Below are 20,773 nucleotides of genomic sequence, written 5' to 3'. Positions count from 1 at the left end.
TTTTTTCACAATACCGTAGGTATGTATTCTACAGAGACATTGGGAATGAGAGAAGTTGCGGAAATAATCATCAAGTGATAAGGAAGGCTGGTGAAGGTAAATTGTTCTCTAATTGTTCCACTGTTGGTCATTTTCACAAATCAGAGAAGAAACAAAATGCTCCTAAATATCTTTCGTTAACATAGGTACATCAACTTTTCTAATGTGGTAGTTTTTTCGAATGAGAGGGTAAAATTTAAACACACAGTTTTAAAATATAACGGTAAAATTTGACTCTAAAGTAAAATTAAAAAGTAAAAATAAAATGTTAAAATTTAACTCTAAAGTAAGAATTTAACTTTATGATTTAACTTTGGAGTAAATATTTAACGGAGTAAAAATTTAACGTTACACCTGCAGACACTCGCTGGACAGAGAGCCAATAACCAAGGTCGTTCGTTCTCTGGACGGACAAACGTAATTAGATTAATAAAGAGGCATTATTAAGAGTTATAAATTTAAGTAAAGAAATGAAGGGAGAAAGGTGCGTAATGCAACCCCTTAGATTAAGCGGCTCCATTCCAACAAGGCTTCTCGGGTGTTCAATTTCACAAGGTATTCAAGAAAAAAAACTACATAGTAAGCCTTCTAACGTTATGTCAAGAGATTGAGTCTGAAAAGAAAAATCCCTTAGCGGTCAGAAAGTACCGTCCCCCATGAAGCGATAGTGCGTTGATCGTCGGACATCATGAGAACTTCTTACTATGAGAAATCTCATGACACTATGAGCCGATTCCCCAGTGCGATAGAGAAAGTGCTTCTCTGTGTAATGAGTCAGGTTTATCGACCACGTTTCCTTTAATTGGTCATTTAGGTCACGCGGTCAATAAACTTATCAAATTATAAAAAAGGGACTGCTTTGCGTCAGTTCTCTCTGTCGTACTGGAGGGAAAGGACTGCTATTGCAATTATCAGTCTATCCTATATTATATATCTATGATAAATACGCTCTGTTACCAAACATGTTTAGGTCTATTAATTTTTTTCGGTTAATTTTTTAACACTCGTTAAAAGATCAACACCCCTGTGGTGACGATTGTTGCGCATAAGTTACCCATTTTTATGATAGCACAGAACCGTCAATTTTAGTGACTTAACTTGAAGTTTAGATAACAAAGCATCAACTTTTCTCGTCCGAAAAGCCCACTTAGCATTTTCTTCATTTTATAACCCAAACTAACCTTATCTATTCCAATTAAAATGGATTCACGGTTTACATGATTGGAAATAAAAAGTTAATGAGACACTTTAAAGGAACTATTATTTTTCTTCATTTACTGGTTACCATTGTCCGTAATGGCTATACCAAATCCTCTATTTTCGGTGACTATTAAAACATATTATTTAAAAAGCTCATAGTATAAATATATAACTTACCACAGGTGTATAAACGTTTAAGTAAAGGCAATCTTCAGTTTTCGTCAGGTTTGGATAATAACTTCCTTGATAGCATACTTTAGTATTCTTAGTCGTATTTAAAACACCTTCCCAGTTCTTGGGTTCTTGCGGTAACTAAAAATTATTTTATTTTCTTACAATTCTGACAAATAGTAATTCTCTAGTATATGTCCATCACAATTTGACCCTTATAGTTAAGGTTGTCGATAGCATTGGTGGTGGTTATAGTTACGATGTTAATTAATAAAGACTAATTATTGTATCTCTTACCCTAAATCGATTTTTTCCAAAAGGTGGCGCAGCAAAAGGGATTTCCTGAAATGCATAATAATCTGTACCTTCAGCACTTTTTAGAATATGTCCTCGTATCTGTCCATTGGATATTTTGACTATCGTTCCATCATTATCCTAAAAAAATGTTAGAATTATCATTACGATATTAAGCTTGATAGATATTAGATTTTATTGAAGTTTTATAATAAGATATTAAACAAAAATTTTTATTAAAAATTGGATAAAAAAAATAAATTAAAATATTAAAAAAAGTTAATTTTATAAGAAAATTATTAATTTTTAAAGTAAAATATAAATTATGCAAAAACGACAACCTCGACATTAAAATTTGATAGAAAACCTTAACTGTGTTGACAAAATCTGAATTTTTTAAGCAAAAACGTCAATTTCGTTTGTAAAAATGTTAAAATATTGTAGGGAGGCACATAAGTATACATCCAACATTTATACCAATGGCCGGTGTCAGTATATCATTGCCTTTCAACACTGCTTAGTGTTTCCAACAATAGCCAAAAAGTGAAATTAACGGCTACTTACAGATTCAAAATTAAAAACGGGTGCAACTAAAAATATTAATATTACAAACGTTTTCATCTTAACAAACTGTTATCGACTCAAAAATATTTTAAAACAATACGAAAAATCTGCATAATTATCAATTAAATTGATAATAACGATTTGGAGTATAAAATAAATATTTTAAAGTGGATATTATCAGTGATATAAAGTTACCTTTATCATTCGGCTAAAATGCGGTGACCTTACATAAACATATTATATTTTGAATCTGAAATTTAAATATCAATAATTAGGTACTTGAACAATATTTACTATTTTTTATTGCAATTTATATCAGGGTTTAGATGCTACAAAGTAACAAAAAAATAAATATAAAATCAAGTATGTACATGACACATGTTTCTTTCTATTGACATATCATCAACTGCGAGTATTTGATTCTATTTTGTTTTTAACGCTTAAAAGGCCGTGTATTCCTTAGAAAAATTAAAAATAAATCATTATATTATTCTCCAATCGTCAGAGACAAAAATGCCAATGAACCTCTAAAAATCATACGAACAAGAAATTTTACCGAGCATAAAAACACAAAAAAATCAATGGACCAAGAATGTGTAAACCGTAAAAAAAAATGTTTCAAATAAAAATGTAGCTGAGATAGTTTTAAACAAAAATGTTTTTTAAGCATTTATGTGTAGAATGAACCGCTCTCTTCACCGCTCTCTCTTCACCTTTCGTATGCAGTTTTTGTCGTCTCCGGTGTAATTAATAAACGTATGAAAAACTGATTGCAACTTGGTGCAAGTTTCCATGTTTATTAATCTGTCCAACTATTGCGCAATATGGTGTAATATTGCGTAGTTGGCCGGTACGCTCTTATTGTGGCATTGTCTTAAAGAGGTCAATGCCCTTGTGGTTTCATTTAGGTGGTGGAAATAAAACACATTCTTTCTAAGAAGAAAAAAAACTCAGCTTCAGAGTCTTAGAAAGATTCAGAGCCCTTCGAGCAAAGTGCTCTAGGGAGCTACCCTACACGGGTAAAACCATGTGTTGACACAGACTGACCTGAGATCCGAAAATGTCCCATATTTAAAGATAAATTAACTTTTATATGAAACCTTTTCATTTCTCAACCAATTAAATTTAATTATATGTTCCAGAAGGAAGGGCGATGAACATCGAAGTGCGTGATTGGTGGCACTTGATGACATCCCCCCTGCTTTGGAGACTCTGAGGCTGATAAAAAAAGATGATTTTATTAAAAAACTTAAGAAAACAATTTTTTTTACAAATCACATATAGAAAAGAAAAAAAAATGCATAAAATATATCAAATATAACATGAAATATATCAAAATGAATATGTCTATATTGTCAAATTACTTACAAGTCCTCTAACACTCGCGTAGCGCGCACTTACACTGCACAAAAACACTCACAGGCGGTGGTCGGTGTCGTGGACAGCATCTGCAGGTCCATCCTCGACGACGTGCTCCTCTACGGCGGCTTCGTCCTCTCTAGCTGTACATTTCCCATCTGCATGTCGCCGGTGTGTCGTAGGCGAGTTTGCCTGGGCCTCCGTGGTGCTCTGGACCACATAATGGTAGGGCAGGCAGTGACTGGCTACTGCGGAGACATCCATTGCATCAGGTACTTAGCATCAAGTAGGCTGGCTCGTCGGAGATGCGGCACATCGACGGTTTCAGGGCTGCAGAAGGTGGATATCGGCATGTTAGTTTGGTGTACTAACATCCGATGCTTCTCCCCGCTGTTTTCTTGAGTGGTTTTGATGCAGGCATCGTGTTGGAACTTTTTGCGATTTTCGATCGCGGAGCATGAGAACTCTAACATCTCGGAGTCGTGGTAGAGTTCGTTGAAGGTTGGGCGCCATGTCGTCTCCGGTGTAATTAATAAACGTATGAAAAACTGATTGCAACTTGGTGCAAGTTTCCATGTTTATTAATCTGTCCAACTATTGCGCAATATGGTGTAATATTGCGTAGTTGGCCGGTACGCTCTTATTGTGGCATTGTCTTAAAGAGGTCAATGCCCTTGTGGTTTCATTTAGGTGGTGGAAATAAAACACATTCTTTCTAAGAAGAAAAAAACTCAGCTTCAGAGTCTTCGGAAAGATTCAGAGCCCTTCGAGCAAAGTGCTCTAGGGAGCTACCCTACACGGGTAAAACCATGTGTTGACACAGACTGACCTGAGATCCGAAAATGTCCCATATTTAAAGATAAATTAACTTTTATATGAAACCTTTTCATTTCTCAACCAATTAAATTTAATTATATGTTCCAGAAGGAAGGGCGATGAACATCGAAGTGCGTGATTGGTGGCACTTGATGACATTTTTGTATCTTGCCGCAAATAGAAAAGCGGCAAATTTAGCAATGGAGGGCATAGAAATTATTGCGAGGAAAGCTTTATTTGTTTTTAATTTAAAAAAGTATCTTAATGTTTTAAAAACAAATAAAGTAGAAACAAATGTCGATGTCAAAAGAATATGGTGGATGACAGCGATTCATAGCAACAAAACGGTGTAAGTCTTTTATTTGGATAATAATCGGAAAATGGCTTTAAAATTTTTTTTAAAGAGGAAATGTGACAAACTTTTTCAATAAATTGGCTTGTGAGGAAACCGAAAAATTTTTTAACTTTTGCAGAATGTCACGCATAGATTTTAAATTTTTGCTTCAGGAAATTTGAGCCCATGATAAAAAACAGACTAAAGTAAGAATTCCAATACCACCAAAAATACACTTGGGTATTTTGGGTTAACCATAATTTTAATAATGGTTAACTTATGTATAGCAACAGTTGCTATCAAGAAGTCCTCATAGACACTTCGCCTACGGACTAGTAACCGCAATCGAGTCCTATGTTGTCGTGTGATCAATTCCTTTTATAACTTAAACATCATAGATTTTAAATATCAAAGATTTAACTCAAAGATAATTAAACTACATTTAAAGGGTTTTTACCCAGATATTTGGTGGGTTCAAACATGTACAACCAGATAGCACTGATGATGAAGTAGTTAATCCGAAAATGTTCTGTGATATAGCCAGATAGCGTTTTTTATTAATAGGTTAAGCGCCAAAGATTTTTCACCAAAATGTTCCCCTGGACCAAAGAAACATTAAACAAAATTTTAGCATTTAATTCGCATTCAAATCGAATCCCCATCATTTCAATCATTTTTTGTTAACAGTTTTTAAAAAAAATAGAGCGGTTATCGGTGTCCGCTTTGCCCTGGCGCAAACTACGTATGGACACCGGTGTCCGCCATGGCCCACCGGAGAGGTTCAACACGAGCGGACACCATATTCATCGAGGTGTCCGATGACGCGACGAAAGGAAATTGCACAATTTCTAGGTTTACTGGGCTACATGGGAATAGTGCGAATTAATTGTCAACGAAGTGGATGTTCAAAAATAACGTTTCTCCTAATATTATGAGCCGCAACCGATTTGAATTACTTCTGAAAATGTAGCACTTCTCAGATAACTCTGTGAAGGGACGTGTAGATACAGTAGACAAACTTTGTGCTTCTTACAATGTTGCCAGGAACACCAGAAGATGGCCGATGATAGTATTTTGTCCATGTTAATTGTACCCGCGATCAATAGTTATATAATCTATTCCACCAATAATAACGAAAAAATACTTGGAAGAAAATACCTTTGACTACTTTCAAATGCTCTTGTGGAAGGACACGTCGAACAAAGAACACAATACTCACTTCAAAATGAGCTTAAAGAAAAAAGTTCAAAAAGAAAAGCAGAATTAGGTATCGAGACAGTAGAGGAGGCCACAGCAAGTAAAAGAAGATCTAAGCTTTGTCAAAATGATAAACCTTCAAGGACCACGCGCTTCAGCTGTGAAATTTGTCAGAAATTCATATGTATGGAATATTCAAAGCTTATTTGTCAAGACTGCAAAACTGCGATATGATAATATGTGTAATGTGCAATAGCTAGGAGACATCTGGGATTTATGACACCGTTGTTGTTTTTAATGAAATTCAATAAAAACTTTTAAGAAATACAGTGTATCAATCTTCCACCGAATATATTTTGTATTAATATTATTTATTGACAACGAAGTGGATGTTCAAAAATAACGTTGCTCCTAATATTATGAGCCGCAACCGATTTGAATTACTTCTGAAAATGTAGCACTTCTCAGATAACTCTGTTCCTAGAACGAGACGGACTGTATAAAGTGCAATCACTTATGGACCAAAGTATAAGCAACTATCAAAAAATATTTACACCAGGGAAAACATTTTGCATCGATGAAACCATGGCACCGTTTCAGGGACGTTTACTCTTCAATCAGTATAACCCACAAAAGTGCCATTAACCCGCCGTTACACGCGCTATGAGGGAATACCTCACCATATTTATTTATAACCAATAAAATGGTCTTGGCTAATACGATAACCTTGAGCACCAAGGAATGCCTTTATCATCGTTCATGAGAGGGGATGACAAAGTTGTAGAATATTTCAAGCGGTCAGTGTTCTCTGATACTTGAAAGAAGTGACATCCCTCTTCAGGTGAGAGTATTCCTCACTGCGCGTGCAATCACGGTGAAATTACATTCGTATTATCTCAAAGAAACTTTTAGGTTTTTGTTTAATATTTGGGTAAGTTTAATTAAAATATTATTGTTTAGGTTAGGTTAGGAACCATAGGTGCCCATACCCATGGGCAAGTGGGGGCCGTGGCCCCCCTAGCTTTTCGGGAAAGAACAATTATATTATACAATTATAACAAATTATATTATATATTTATACGTATTATACCTACATATTTAGACAAACATTTTGACAAAAATACACGTCTGCTCCCCCCCCCCTACAAATTTCTATATGGGCGTTCTAATTTCTTGTTAGAAACCCTTTGTTAATTTTAATTTGAATTTTTAGTAAAATGGAATCACGTAAAGAACGTCAATTACTTCAGTGGCTTGCTGAAATTGAAAATGAAGAAAACAGCGAAAGTTTGAAAAATCTCGATGATAGTGAAGAAAGTGAAATTGATGAGGTAGAGATACAAAATTATAATACGGATAGTGAAATGTCAGCAAGTTCTGAAGACGAGGGCCCCCTATATTCCTTGCGTTCCCGTTAGTGTATCACGCAATCCTACGTATTTAGGTATGAAGCTTATTCAAATACTTGATTATAGACTTGTTACAATAAAGTTGTTTAATTTTAGGTAAAGATAATCAAACCGTTTGGAATGTCCACCACAAAAATCGTTATTCTAAAACTCTAGTTAGGAATATCCTTACCAAAAAACGTGGAGTAAAAGGTTCCGCAAAAGAAAAGAAAATTCCATCTGAGTGTTGGAGTTTATATTTTCCAGATGATCATATTATTTTTGCTTTATGTATTTGACATTTTTATACTTTTGATCTATATTATTTTATGACTTTTGTTTTGTTAAATTAATAAAAAAAAATGGTTTATGAGACTTTCTATGATATGTGAGTATAACCCATTTTAGTTTTATATATGTTTAAATTCATTGTTCCTCGAAATAAGTCGAATTGATGTAGGTGAGCACGACGCTCATACGCGTGCAACCACGTCACAATAGAAGACGCGTGTAACGGCGGGTTAATAAGGAATTAAAATATTTAAATTATGATCTCAGAATGGTTATAAGTGAAACCTAACTGTATATGTGGGCAAAGAAAAGCAAGATGAATTAGCAGCATCTACCAGTGCAGTGCTAAAATTGTCGCGAGCTCTTTTAGGTTCTGGTAAAATTTGTTTAACTGATAACTGGTAAACAAGCCTTTAATTAGCGCACATACTTTTAGATAACAACACCCATTGTCTCGGAACTTTGCGAAATAATCGCAAGGGTAATCCAGCCGAAGTAATAAAAAAAACTTAAAAAAAGTAATTGCCAGAGAAAATGAAAGAGGAATATGTGTCCTCAAGTGGCATGACAAAAAAGATGTTTTCGTTTTATCCACCTGCCACAATGCTGAAATGGTTCACCTTCAACGTCGGGGAAATAATATTCAAAAACCGAAAGCGGTAATTGTTTACAATTCAGGTAAAAGCTCCATTGATTTATCCGATCAGATGTCGAGTTACAGTACGGTGCTGCGACGAACTGTCCGTTGGTACAAAAAAATAGCTATAGAAATTTTATTAGGTACTTCAATAGTTAATGTGCATTTCATCTACAAGGAGGCCGAACAGACCAACATGTCCATAAATGATTTTCGATATGCAGTTATTAAAGAATTATTAAAATTTGAAGGCGGCCAGTTTTATGAACGTACACGTCGTGCAAAAGTAAACCTCAATGCTCACGTATTTACAAAATTAGACTGTAAGGCACGAAAAAATAGACGGTACTGCAAATGATGTTACAAGAGAAAACAGGATGGACTGATAGATAAAAATAAAGTGAAGAAAGTTATAACGTACTGTGTCCAGTGCGAAAATACTCCTAGGTTTTTCTGGAATGTTTCAATTTATTTCACAAAACTCATTAATTTTTTTTAAATAAATGTACGGACATACCTATTATAGATATGTATTTCTATAGCTTATTTGTTTAATACATTTTCTCATCAATTGTAGGTATTCTTATTTCTATAATTAATGAAAGACCTCAAGTTAGTTTTAACACCAGATTTTTCTAATTGGAATTGCTACACAGAAACTGGTTCAACATTCTATATTGCAGGGCTATAGCGGACACATTCCTATGTTAAAACCGCATAAAACCGTGTCCTCGCGGCCGGGTAAGGATGATGAAAAATTTAAAGTCAATAGGACACCGGTGTCCGCCGTGGCCCAGGCGGCAAATTTAAAATCGAACACCCGTGTGCTCTGTGGAGCTTAACCTGTTAATATACTATTAATATATTAATAATATAAAAAACATTTTTTAAATAAAAGTTTTAAATGCATATAACTTACAACCGGATGGCCAATTAACTGGCAGAAAACAGGATATACCTTATGTGTTTCTAGGTGATGGAGCTTTTGCATTGTATAGAAATGTGATGAAACTTTTTCCAGGAAATCGCGATATTTGCACGAATGAACGAACATTTAAGCAGTCGTGTATTTGTTGAAAATAATTTTGGTGTGTCAAATCTATTTTTATCAAAACCGAGAGAAATCGACTTAATCAAGGTACCGATAACAACATTGAGTTGTATTTTATTACATAATTTTTTAAGAAAAGACGACATCCTCAAAATTTGTACACAAATTGGGAACTTTCTACCTTTTGCTACCATTCAGTACGGGTTATTTATTGAAGTCTCTTTAAGGCAACAGGATACAGGTTTATCTGCCTTAAGAACTATACAACCGCCAGCCGGATGAGAAGCAACTACTGCTCTACAAGTTTAGTTATTTCTAATTTTTCTCACTAATTGACTACGGTTTTTAATCGGATTAAAAAGTATACAACTCTTGTGTTTATAAAAGAAATAATAGTTAAAATATTTGTAGTTTTATTTACTTACCTGGACTTCGATATTTATTGTGTCATCTACATCATAAACTGTTCCCGAAAAACTTTCCATTAATTTCAAAACAAACCAAATTTGCTGAAAAACCTCATCAGCACCTACTTTAGATGTAATTGATAATTTTTGTTTATATAAGGGTTTGTAATGTTGCCATTAGTGACTTTTGTTTCGATTTCAGTTATTTTGTTGAGGTATTTTCCCAATTATGCTGATCTTTGCCATGAATCGATTACTTGGTGCTTTTTGGTTTGGTCTTTATGTGAAGAATCCTATAACAATTCCTCACTAGTATACAGTTCTAAAAACTTCAGCACTTGGTCATTGCTCCACTTAATCATGGTTAACAAAAACTTTACCAAACAATAAACAAATAAGTCCGTGCACGGACAAGACAGCGAGCAGAATGTAAACAGTCACTGTCACTCGCACTGCAAGTCCTTTGATTTTCTTTAAAAAAAAACCGCCAATGAAGGGAGCGTACGGCAGTGGCAGTGGCATGAGTAATGGCAGCGTGAGTGACGTATTTACATACTAATCAAAAAGTACATACTTATGAAAGTGAGCTTTATGTAAAGGGGGTACACATCGAAAAATGCGCGAACGAACATAGTGGCGCAACAATGAAGTCGCTACTTGACCTACTCCAGACCGATTTGTATTACTCTTGCTATGGAAATATATGTAATTTGTAATCTAGAATATTTGACAAGTTAACTACAGTTCGTGTTGTAGTATTTAATATGTGTTGTTATTGTTTTGATAACACAAAACTTCCAGTTCTTTTAAAAATATGACTACAAAGAACAAAAAGAATACGAGGAAGAAAATAGAAGCTTTAATGAGTGAGGAAAGAATCTTTTTTTTATTGACCATTAAAGAAAAACGTTATATGTTATTTTTGTAAATAATTGTGTAATTCTACGGTCAAACATTATTATTGAAGTTAACAGTAGAAAACCACTTATCCTGAGTTTTCTAATAAGTATCTTCCAAAGTCCAAATTAAGATCAGATAACCTTGCTTCTTTAAAATCAGATCTCATGACACACAATCAAACGACGCATAACTACAATTGATGCATTTCTTAAAAGATAATTAAAAAAATAATTTTAACCTTCCAGCGGTCGCGCGTATGTGGTAGATACGCGAGTAATAGATTTAGTATAATATCTATTACCTATGCTGCGCTGCGATCGGCTGCTTTTCGCTATTCCTACTCCATTATTAAAGCAACCTTCCAGTGCACAAATAACCTGTCAAGGGATAGTACGTTGCTGAGAATTTTGCATTTGTATAAGTTTTTATACCATCTGTTTTTTTTTTTGTTATAGTTACATTCTTATTGTAATATTGATAACCTATTACTATTTCATGCATTTTTTGTGTTGAAAACTTTCTACGTTGATATAAGAGGTCTGTATCTCCCATATACACGCGACCATTTGTGGCAATTAGTTCCATTTTGTTTATTTTATTTTAGAAATGGCGGATAAGAAGAAGATTTTCAATCTCAATGATACCACTGATATAGAAGCTGTTACAAATTTGATGTTTGCGTCGGATGACCGATATACGTATGGATGATAGCGATACAGACGAAGAGGAACATGTTTCGGAACGTGATGACGATTCTGAGTCCGAATTGAGTGGTGGAAGTAATACCGAAGACGAAGCTGACAGTTCCAACGAGGCTTCTATAGCTTATCTAAAGAAAAATGGAAAAGTTTTCGACTCATGGATTTGGCAAAAAAATCCAAACAAAAAAGTAAGCGACCACCTCGGAATATATTACTCCGTCTCCCTGGGGTCATTGGACCAGCTAAGAATCTCACAGTCATCGTTGATATTTGGAAGTGCCTCATAACTGATCCTATGATTGAGAGCATCGTGAACTTCACAAATAAGTACATAAGTTCTGTAAGATCTAATTATTGTCGTCCAACAGATGCCAGGGATACAGACAAACTAGAAATAACAGCCCTTTTGGGCTTGCTTTATTTGGCGAGCATTTACCATGCTAATCGAGGTAAACCTTGAAGAAATATGGAGAATGGATGATTTCACAACAGTGATGAGTTGGAGAAGATTTCTATTTTTAATGAGAGCATTACGTTTTGATGACATAGCTACGAGAGTAGAACGTAAAAGAATGGATCGCTTGGCCCCAATAAGGAATATTTTCGAGGTGCCTAATTGCCAAAAATTTTACTCGCTTGGAAAAAATGTTACAATTGACGAGAAAGTAGAGACATTTCGTGGAAGAAGCTCCTTTATTCAATACATCCCCAAAAAACCCAATAAATATGGGATTAAAATTTTTGCCATGGTTGACGTTCATGGAAATGGATGCAGGGACAACCAGATGGCCCATTCTAGATAAGTAACAAACCAGGAGACGTGGTCAAAAGGTTGACAACACCTATGTTTAATACAGGGAGAACACTGACCACTGACAACTGGTTTTCTAATTTTGTTTTGATAAACGATCTTAATGAGAAAAAAATTGCCTTTGTAGGAATGATGAAAAAAAATATGGCCCAAATTCCCAATGAATTTAAAGTTACAAAAAAGCGTGAGCCCAATACCAGTATTTTTGGGTTTCGGAATAACATGACTCTTGTTTTCTACGTGCCTAAGCGCTATAAAAACGTAATATTAGTTTCAAGCCTACATGATGACGCAGCAATCGACGCAAACAGGTGACCAAAAGAAACCCGAGATTATAACATTCTATAGCAAGGCAAAGGGAGGTGTAGATACAGTAGACAAACTTTGTGCTTTTTACAATGTTGCCAGAAACACCAGAAGATGGCCGATGGTAGTATTTTTTTCCATATTAAATGTAGCCGCGATCAATAGTTATATAATCTATTCCACTAATAATAACGAAAAAATACTTGGAAGAAAAACCTTCAACTACTTTCAAATGCTCTTGTGAAAGGACACGTCAAACGAAGAACACAATACTTCCTTCAAAATAAGCTCAAAGAAAACATTTCCAAAAGAAAAGCAGAATTAGGTATCGAGATTGTAGAGGAGGCCACAGCAAGTAAAAGAAGATGTAAGCCTTGTCAAAATGATAAACGTTCAAGGATCATTTTCAGCTATGAAATTTGTCAGAAATTCATCTGTATGAAACATTCAAAGCATATTTGTCAAGACTGCAAAACTGCGATATAATATATGTGTAATGTGCAATAGCTAGGAGACATCTGGGATTTATGATACCGGTATTGTTTTTAATAAAATTCAATAAAAAATTTTAAGAAATACTGTGTACCAATCTTCCACCGAATATATTTTGTATTATTTTACAATATTTCATTACCTACATATTAAAATAACTAATTAGCATTTAGCGTATCTAGGAAATAAGCGCGACCATTCTTGTTGGTACAAAGGCCGCGACCGCTGGAAGGTTAAAACTAAATTGCATTTAGCTTAAATTATTAAATTTGGTAGGACTACGAGAGTCCGAGAGTCCGAGACTCAGAGAGTTTTAAGCATTGTAACTGATGGATCCCTGCAATGCTGGGTAAAATAAATGTGTCCAATTTTTTATATTTAAATTTAATACATATAGTTTGCACTTTTATCTATATGTTTTCAATAAATAGAATTTATGTAAAAAAATTTTAGTACCATTTTTGCAAAATTTTTTAATGCATGGCATGATCTCCTACTTTTCTGATATCTTGTCGCACGCTATCCATTCCTTATTTGCCATAATCGTCCCTTTCTTTATTTTGTGGGCTTCGTTTCAGCTATCATCTTAGTTTCCATGATATCGTAACACGACAGTTCGTAACTACACAAATGGTAACGAAAAATTCACAACTCCTCATTTCGTAACTGTGATACTTCATAACATCGACAGTTTGTAACTATATCTATTCGTATCGGTACAATTCGTACAATAACAACAACAACATTTAGATTTTTAGCAAATTTATCATTACTGGATGTTGACAAAAATCCATTTTGCATACTTTCCTTCACTAAAATAATGGTATTTTTAAGACACCTTTTTAAATATATTTCACAAATATTTTTGAATATATTTTTTTTTGTTACTTTTGTTATTTATATAAAAATCACTTTATTACTAATGTGTTTGTTATATTAATCAATACAACTTATATTAGTAACAACAATTTTGCATACGAATTACTGTGTATTGCATTATCATTGTTTAATTTTGTTTGGGGGTTCCTTCTTTCCTCGTTTATCAGGTTCACTTATTCCGAACTCCGATATTTTTGAACAAACAACCTGAAATCTGCGAACAGAAATGTCAAAAGTACGTAAGAAAAACGTTTTGCAGACAAGTATTTTGTACAGAGTTATTATTGTGCTGTAGGTTTTCTTTTTAGAAGCTTCTTCATTGTGTCTTGCTTCGCCAACCTTTTTTATACGGGTGGAGAGAAAGGCTGTTTGCAGATCGTATAAAGGTAATTCATAAAATGTTTGGTATATTTTACGTTTTTCCGTTTTATTAATATTCTCGATAATAAAATCGACATACATGGTTATAGACTTTCAGTTCTCATAGTTTATTTTTTCGTCCGATACACGCTTTCCCTTTAGTTCGCATTTTCTTTGCTATGTTGTCTTTTCAAATTTTTAGGTCTAACTCACAATTTCTTGTTATTTCAGAAGTAATATGTAAATGGTCATTGTTTTCAGCGAAAAGCTCGTCAACTACTGTGTCATCATCCGCTTGTTCTTTTCATCCGGTATATAATCTGTATCGTCGTCGGTTTTGAAAGGATCAGATTCTTTTGCAACAAATACGAAATTTTAAATTTTATAGAAAACCCTAGTGCTAGTGCATGGCAGTGGCGAATCTAGACATTTGCCTTTGGGGGAAACTTTTAATGAAACACCAACCAAAAGGCATAAAAAACCCAAATTACATAAAAGATATAAATAATACCTTATATGCATTAAGTTCTCTTAATTTTCCAAACTTACCACCAGAGGAATGGCATAAGAGCATCACAATCCCCATATTTAAAAAAAGGACAAAAACTTACCTACAAAACTACAGAGGAATAAACCTTTTAAATACAACGATGAAACTTTTCACGAGTATTCTTAAAGAAAAATTGGAAAGGCAACTCACTAATGCTGAAGAACAACAAGGTTTTACAAGAGGGCGGTCTATAACAGATGCAGTATTCATAGTAAAAAAAAATAAAAGAAAAAACTATAGAGTTCGGCACGTTAGCGTATATTTGCTTCATTGATCTGACGAAGGCGTTTAACAGGGTTCGCCTGGGAGACATTCTAAATATATTAATAGAAAATAAAAACCGACCAACATAACAAAGATAGTCCATAACCTAAATAACAACAATGTAACCAAAGTTAGAGCAGGAGACCAATTCACTGAAAATATTCCAACACCGGGAGAAATTAGACAAGGCGACAGTTTAAGCCCCTTCTTGTTTAACCTACTCATGGGCAAAATTATAAACAAAGTAACATATCTCAATCTCGGATACAGAATAGGCAACAAAAGAATTGGTATGGTGTGTTACGCAGATGATGCAGCAATTATTGCCGAATCAGAAGATGATCTTCAGAAACAGATCTTTCAGTTCTTTCAAATAAGCCGCCAACTAAATATGACCATTTCTACCAACAAAACTAAATGTATGACAATAGCAAAAGATCCGCTAAGATGTAAGTTAGTGGTTAAGAACAACCACATAGAACAGGTGATGCAATTCAGATATTTGGGTATAGATATATTAAGCACACACGATCCAGTAAAGGACCTAAGAAGTCAGATCAACAAAGCATCCGCATTTTCGGGATGTCTCCAGGATAGTCTGGTCAAATCCGTATATGCGCACATATAGTAAAATTAGAATCTACAAGACTTGCACACGACCGATCATAACATATGGCATAGAAGTGCGCGAAGATACCAACAAAACGAAACAGATGCTAAGGGTTGCCGGAATGAAAACCCTAAGAACAATAGTGGGCAAAACAAGAAGAGACAGGGTGAGAAATACAAACGTCAGAGAGCAGTGCAAAATTCAAGATATTGTAAGATGGGGAAGGCAGCGTAAGACGATATGGTACAATCATTTAGACGAATGGATGAGAATAGACTCCCAAAAATTGCCCTAGGAAACAACCCGCCCGGTTCAAGACCTCCCGGAAGACCTAAAAGATGGAGTGACAGTTGACAATCTACCTCCTAGGAAATTAACCAGAGGCAGCTTCAGAATTAAACAGATCGAAAGATCTAAAAGAAATAGAAGAAGAAGAAAAATTTTCCTAGTTAACGTGTTTTTTGGGTTGAATTTGTCTTTCTATGGTTTAAGTTCCATACCAGCTAATATATTTATATGTTTCAACAATTTTTTTCTTTAATTTTGGACCTTATTAAGGGGGAAATTTTCTTATTTTCTCTTCCCATAGATCCGCCACTGGTGCGTGGACCTTTTATTATTTACTTTTTGCTTTCATCTCACAACAAAATATAACCTATATTAGACTTGAAAACGAAATTTTATCATGTTAAGTAATTTGCTTTTAATTTAATTTACTTAACATCAGTCAGCCGGCTGTTATCCATAGTGTAACTATAACTTGCACGTTGCATATTACTTCATTAGTTTTTAAAATTCTACACAAATTTAATATTTATTTACTTGAAAATAATCCTATTCTGTAAAATGTGTTTTACTAAAATACAAAAAAAATATTTTATTATTGAATAAAGTAATTTTCTGGTTTGTTTATTATTTTTAAATTTTAAACAAATTATATTAATATATTAAAATAATATAATAAATTATTATATTTATTTCGAACGCCATCTGCTGACGTATCAACAAAGCATACGTTGTTTACTTCTAATAGACCCGTCAAACTCAGACTAAATATTAAATTATTAATAAAGTAGAAATAAATATCATTTGATAGTAAATTTAAATATTGTATACATAAAATAAGCAATACATTCAAAAAAATTAAACAGATGATTCAATGTTGGGCATCGGATGACATTTGTGACTTTTAAATTTTGACAATCGTTACGAATCAAACCTTTGTGACAGACACTCTTTTAATTTTTTACTTCTCATTTAATGTCTGTATTGATCAAGAGTAAATCGATGTTAAGAATCGCTATTTTGTGACGCTAGTTCTGTGACGCCCGAGTCAGCATTTTTCTGTAGAGAAAAAAGTAATACAACGACAGTATAGAAGCTTTGCTTCAAAAATTGTTTTTTGCAATTATCTCGGCAAATTGTTGATGGATTAAACTTGTTAAAACTTAAATTAACGGTGTTTTCATAGCATAATAGTTTCCTAATACAATAATAATTTCCTAATACAATTAAACATTAAGGTAGAGATAAAACACAATATTTATTAACTTTGGCCTTTGTTTATACAAAAAGATTTTAAAGTTAGCGCTACAGTCGACTAGCACAAAACTTAATACTACGTTTTTTATATTTTTAAAATTTAAAATGATATTTTTAAAATTATATAAAGTAATTTTATTGTTTATTTATTATTTATATTTTAAACAAATTTTATTATATTCAAATAATTCAATGAATTATTATTTTTGTTTCTAACGCCACCTGTTGACAAAGCACACGTTTTTAAGTTCTGAGAGAACTATCAAGTTCAAACTAAATATTAAATTATAATAAAATATAAGTAAATATCATTTAATAGCAATTTTAGTTTTTATATATTAACTAAATAATGGGTTTAAAATTATAATTGTATTTATATGAAATTATTTTAAAACGTGACGTGTGTTAAAAATTTAAACAGATGATTCAATATTGTTATTAATCGTATGACATTTATAACTTTTAAATTTTGACAATCGTTGGGAATCGAATCTTTTATTGACAAATATTCTTTTAATTTTTTACTTCTCATTTAATATCTGTGTTATTTTTTATGCAGGTTTTAATTTAAACCTGCTTAGAATAAATATATGATGACTAGAAACGAATATATCGAGAGTAGTAAATCAATATGGGGAACCGCTATTTTTGTGACGCTACCCGTGGCGAAGCCATCTTGTAACGCTAGTTTCGTTACGGATGACGTCACCATCTTGTGGCACTAGTTCTGTGACGCTCGCCATAGCATTTTACTATAAAGAAAAAACTAATTCCACGCCAGTATGGAAACTTCGCTTTAAAAATAGGGCCGAGCTGACAGTACCTCTACACGTATTTTTCAATAACTATACCCCCCTATGAGTTCAAGTTTATATCAGATGTTTTCGTGAAATAGATTATTTTTTCATTTATAGACTTACATACATTTGTAGGTTAATATTTTTTGACAAACCTTGTATACCATTAAAAGAGTTTGAAAACTAATGGTTGCATTGTGGCTTAATAAATAATTATTTTCCAAAAAAATCGTCCAACCTTTAAAAATAATGACATTATCATAATCCAAGCAATTCTTTACGTTAAAATGTACAATATATGTCTGAATGGTCCTTTTGAATAATGCAAATAAAATTAAATTATTATAAAAATTTTTTGTATTACCAAACAATTGTGGTTTATTTTCATTAGGTATAGTAGATACTTAGGTTTACCATAATTATGAAACTCTTAACCGGGACAGTAAATGGTGGCTAGAGTAAAGTATAAAAAAACGGTTGAGCTGCTGCCAAAAACTTTTATTAATAAAATACCTATTTTTTGTACCATTCATACTTCTTGCTTTTATGTACTTTTTTTAATAAAATGTTATTTTTTTTTTATTTTTTCGTAAAAATCCTTACATTTCATATTAAAATTTAATTTACAGTATAGTAATGCTTGTACGATAGACTCCAACATACGGATTCTATCGTCCGACCAAATATTATGTTTCATCATCGAGAAGACACGCTCTAAAGGACCGGAGGTGCCTGGTAAGCACAAAATATATTGAACCATTTTTACCAGGTTGGGTGAACCGATGTGTGGTTTATGAAAATGTTTAAATAGTAGAACCCATTTGTCAACATAATCAATTTGTATCGTCGTGGAATTCCATTCATCATTCTTTGATGCTATAAAAACTTTCGTAAGTGACAGCTTGTCAAAAGGTTGTCAGTATTAATATTTTGTCGATCGTCCGAACCGTGTATTTTGTTTATAATTTCAGCAGATCCTTCGATTTCGTCGCATTAGAATGTGTGATTCAGTCCAATCCATTCGAAAATGTCGGCTCCTCCGAAACTGTCTTCTAACAATTCAATGTATGAAATGCATCGTCGGTAAAAATCAGTTACTTCTATTTGAAATTTATCAATATCCTGGCTACTACCAAGATTTTATAATAATAATTGTTTTGTTCTTTTGTGATACAAAATTGCTGTCCATGCGTTCTTGAAGATTAGATTTCAATCTTCTTAATTCCAAAATAATGCCAGTCGCACTTGCTTCACTTTTTTCCATAAGTATTGTTTAATTGTCCATGCACAAACCAAAAATAAAGCTCACTAAAAGAGAAATAAATCTGGTACTTCCATGTTGGATTAGGTTTTTATATTCCACATCTACACATTCACACAATTCGTTCAACTGAGTTACTCGAACTGTGTAGATATGAAAATGTTTATATATTTTGACAACTACATACTGCTTCAATTTCGATTGGTAAACCATCTACAGCATTTTGAAGTGCATGGTGTACAATATGTGTGCCACATCCAATTCCTACAATATCTACACCGAGTTCTTGTTTAAGTATTCTGTAAACATTATTTTGTCCTCTATGCACACCTCCAAAATTTGTATTACAATAGTCGCCACAAAATGAAGCTACTTTTTTCTAATGTCATGAGGACGTAATGTTGAAATTATATTTTAAGTTAATATTTTCGATGTCTCACCCTGAACGGACTGAAAATTCAATAGTTTTACATGTACACCTCCTAATGGTAAAAAGTATCTAACAATAATCAGTGCAAGTTTCATGTGCTTTTTATTTGAGGTGTCGTTAGTAACACTTACCAAAAAAGCGTTCTGTAAGTCGGTGTGTAACTCTGACAAAGACAAAGGTGCCAACACATTTAAAATGATCGCTTCACATTTGGTTCTCGCAACCCCAAATTTTGATTCAAAAGTTTTTAAAATCAATTTCAACGTACAATCAGATGTTTTGAAGCTTATATCATGCATTGCCGTGTGATAAGCGAATAGGGCCTCTTTAGGTTCAATAATTAAATCGTTTTGAAATTGAATTGAATTGAATATTCTGAAAAACATTGCTGGCATTTCACCCTGCTATTGTCACTACAAAGCTTTTTTATAAAAGGATAATCTTTTTCAAGTTCATTTGTGAATTTGCAACTTCTTTTCCGTATTTTAAATCAAACACAGCAATTTAATAAAACACAAAGTGTTTTCGTATTTTACCATCGTCCACAAAACAACGAAATGTAATGGCACTGCAAATGATTAGGGTAAACTGAGATCTGTTTTTTTTTAATTTATTAATTCTTGGTTTTTTTAATGTTTATATTCGTTAACGACTCACTGAAATAATGTGTTTAAGAAATGTGATACGGTGAATTGCTGAATTGGTCATTTTGATGATTTCAAGAATTAAGCACGTCTTCTGTGGGAACCCTATTAAAATATCTTATCAATCAGATGTGCAGTCATCATTATTAGAATTGTTTATATAATACGAACGTGACAAATCTTATTTATTATCAGTAAATGTAAATCTAGGAGGAAAAAAATCATTCGTGTGAAATCACAAAAATTCAAAATTACGACGCATTGTAAGCCTATAGATACTACATTTTAAAGACCGTTGTATTGTTTTTTTTTAGCGTTCAACCTTTCACTTTATATAGCAGAGTCTAAAATCCTATATCCTCTCGTTCTATATAACCTGTATTTCAAGACGTGCATTGCAAAGAATGATTTGGTTCATATAAAATGTATTTCTGACTTTTTCAGCTTTAAAACGGATTTGGCTGAGTAGAGAAATCTA

The 20,773-nt window shown here is 33.2% G+C and overlaps 1 protein-coding gene across 1 annotated transcript in view; it reads right to left on the bottom strand.

Annotated features, from left to right (window-relative positions):
- Positions 1-2,394, bottom strand: part of LOC140450196 (pyrethroid hydrolase Ces2e-like) — a 78,522-nt gene extending 76,128 nt beyond the window's left edge. Inside the window, exons 1-3 of the mRNA XM_072543661.1 lie at positions 2,269-2,394; positions 1,708-1,845; positions 1,417-1,551 (exon numbers count right to left, since the gene is read on the bottom strand). Of these exons, the coding sequence (XP_072399762.1) occupies positions 1,417-1,551; positions 1,708-1,845; positions 2,269-2,325 (330 nt within the window). The 5' untranslated portion in view covers positions 2,326-2,394. The remainder of the gene's footprint in view (positions 1-1,416; positions 1,552-1,707; positions 1,846-2,268) is intronic.
- Positions 2,395-20,773: the final 18,379 nt, after the last annotated feature.

This window comes from Diabrotica undecimpunctata, chromosome 1 (assembly GCF_040954645.1).
Source record: "Diabrotica undecimpunctata isolate CICGRU chromosome 1, icDiaUnde3, whole genome shotgun sequence".
NCBI lineage: Eukaryota > Metazoa > Arthropoda > Insecta > Coleoptera > Chrysomelidae > Diabrotica > Diabrotica undecimpunctata.
Note: the sequence above shows the minus strand (reverse complement) of the source record. Positions and strands in the feature narration are given on the sequence as shown.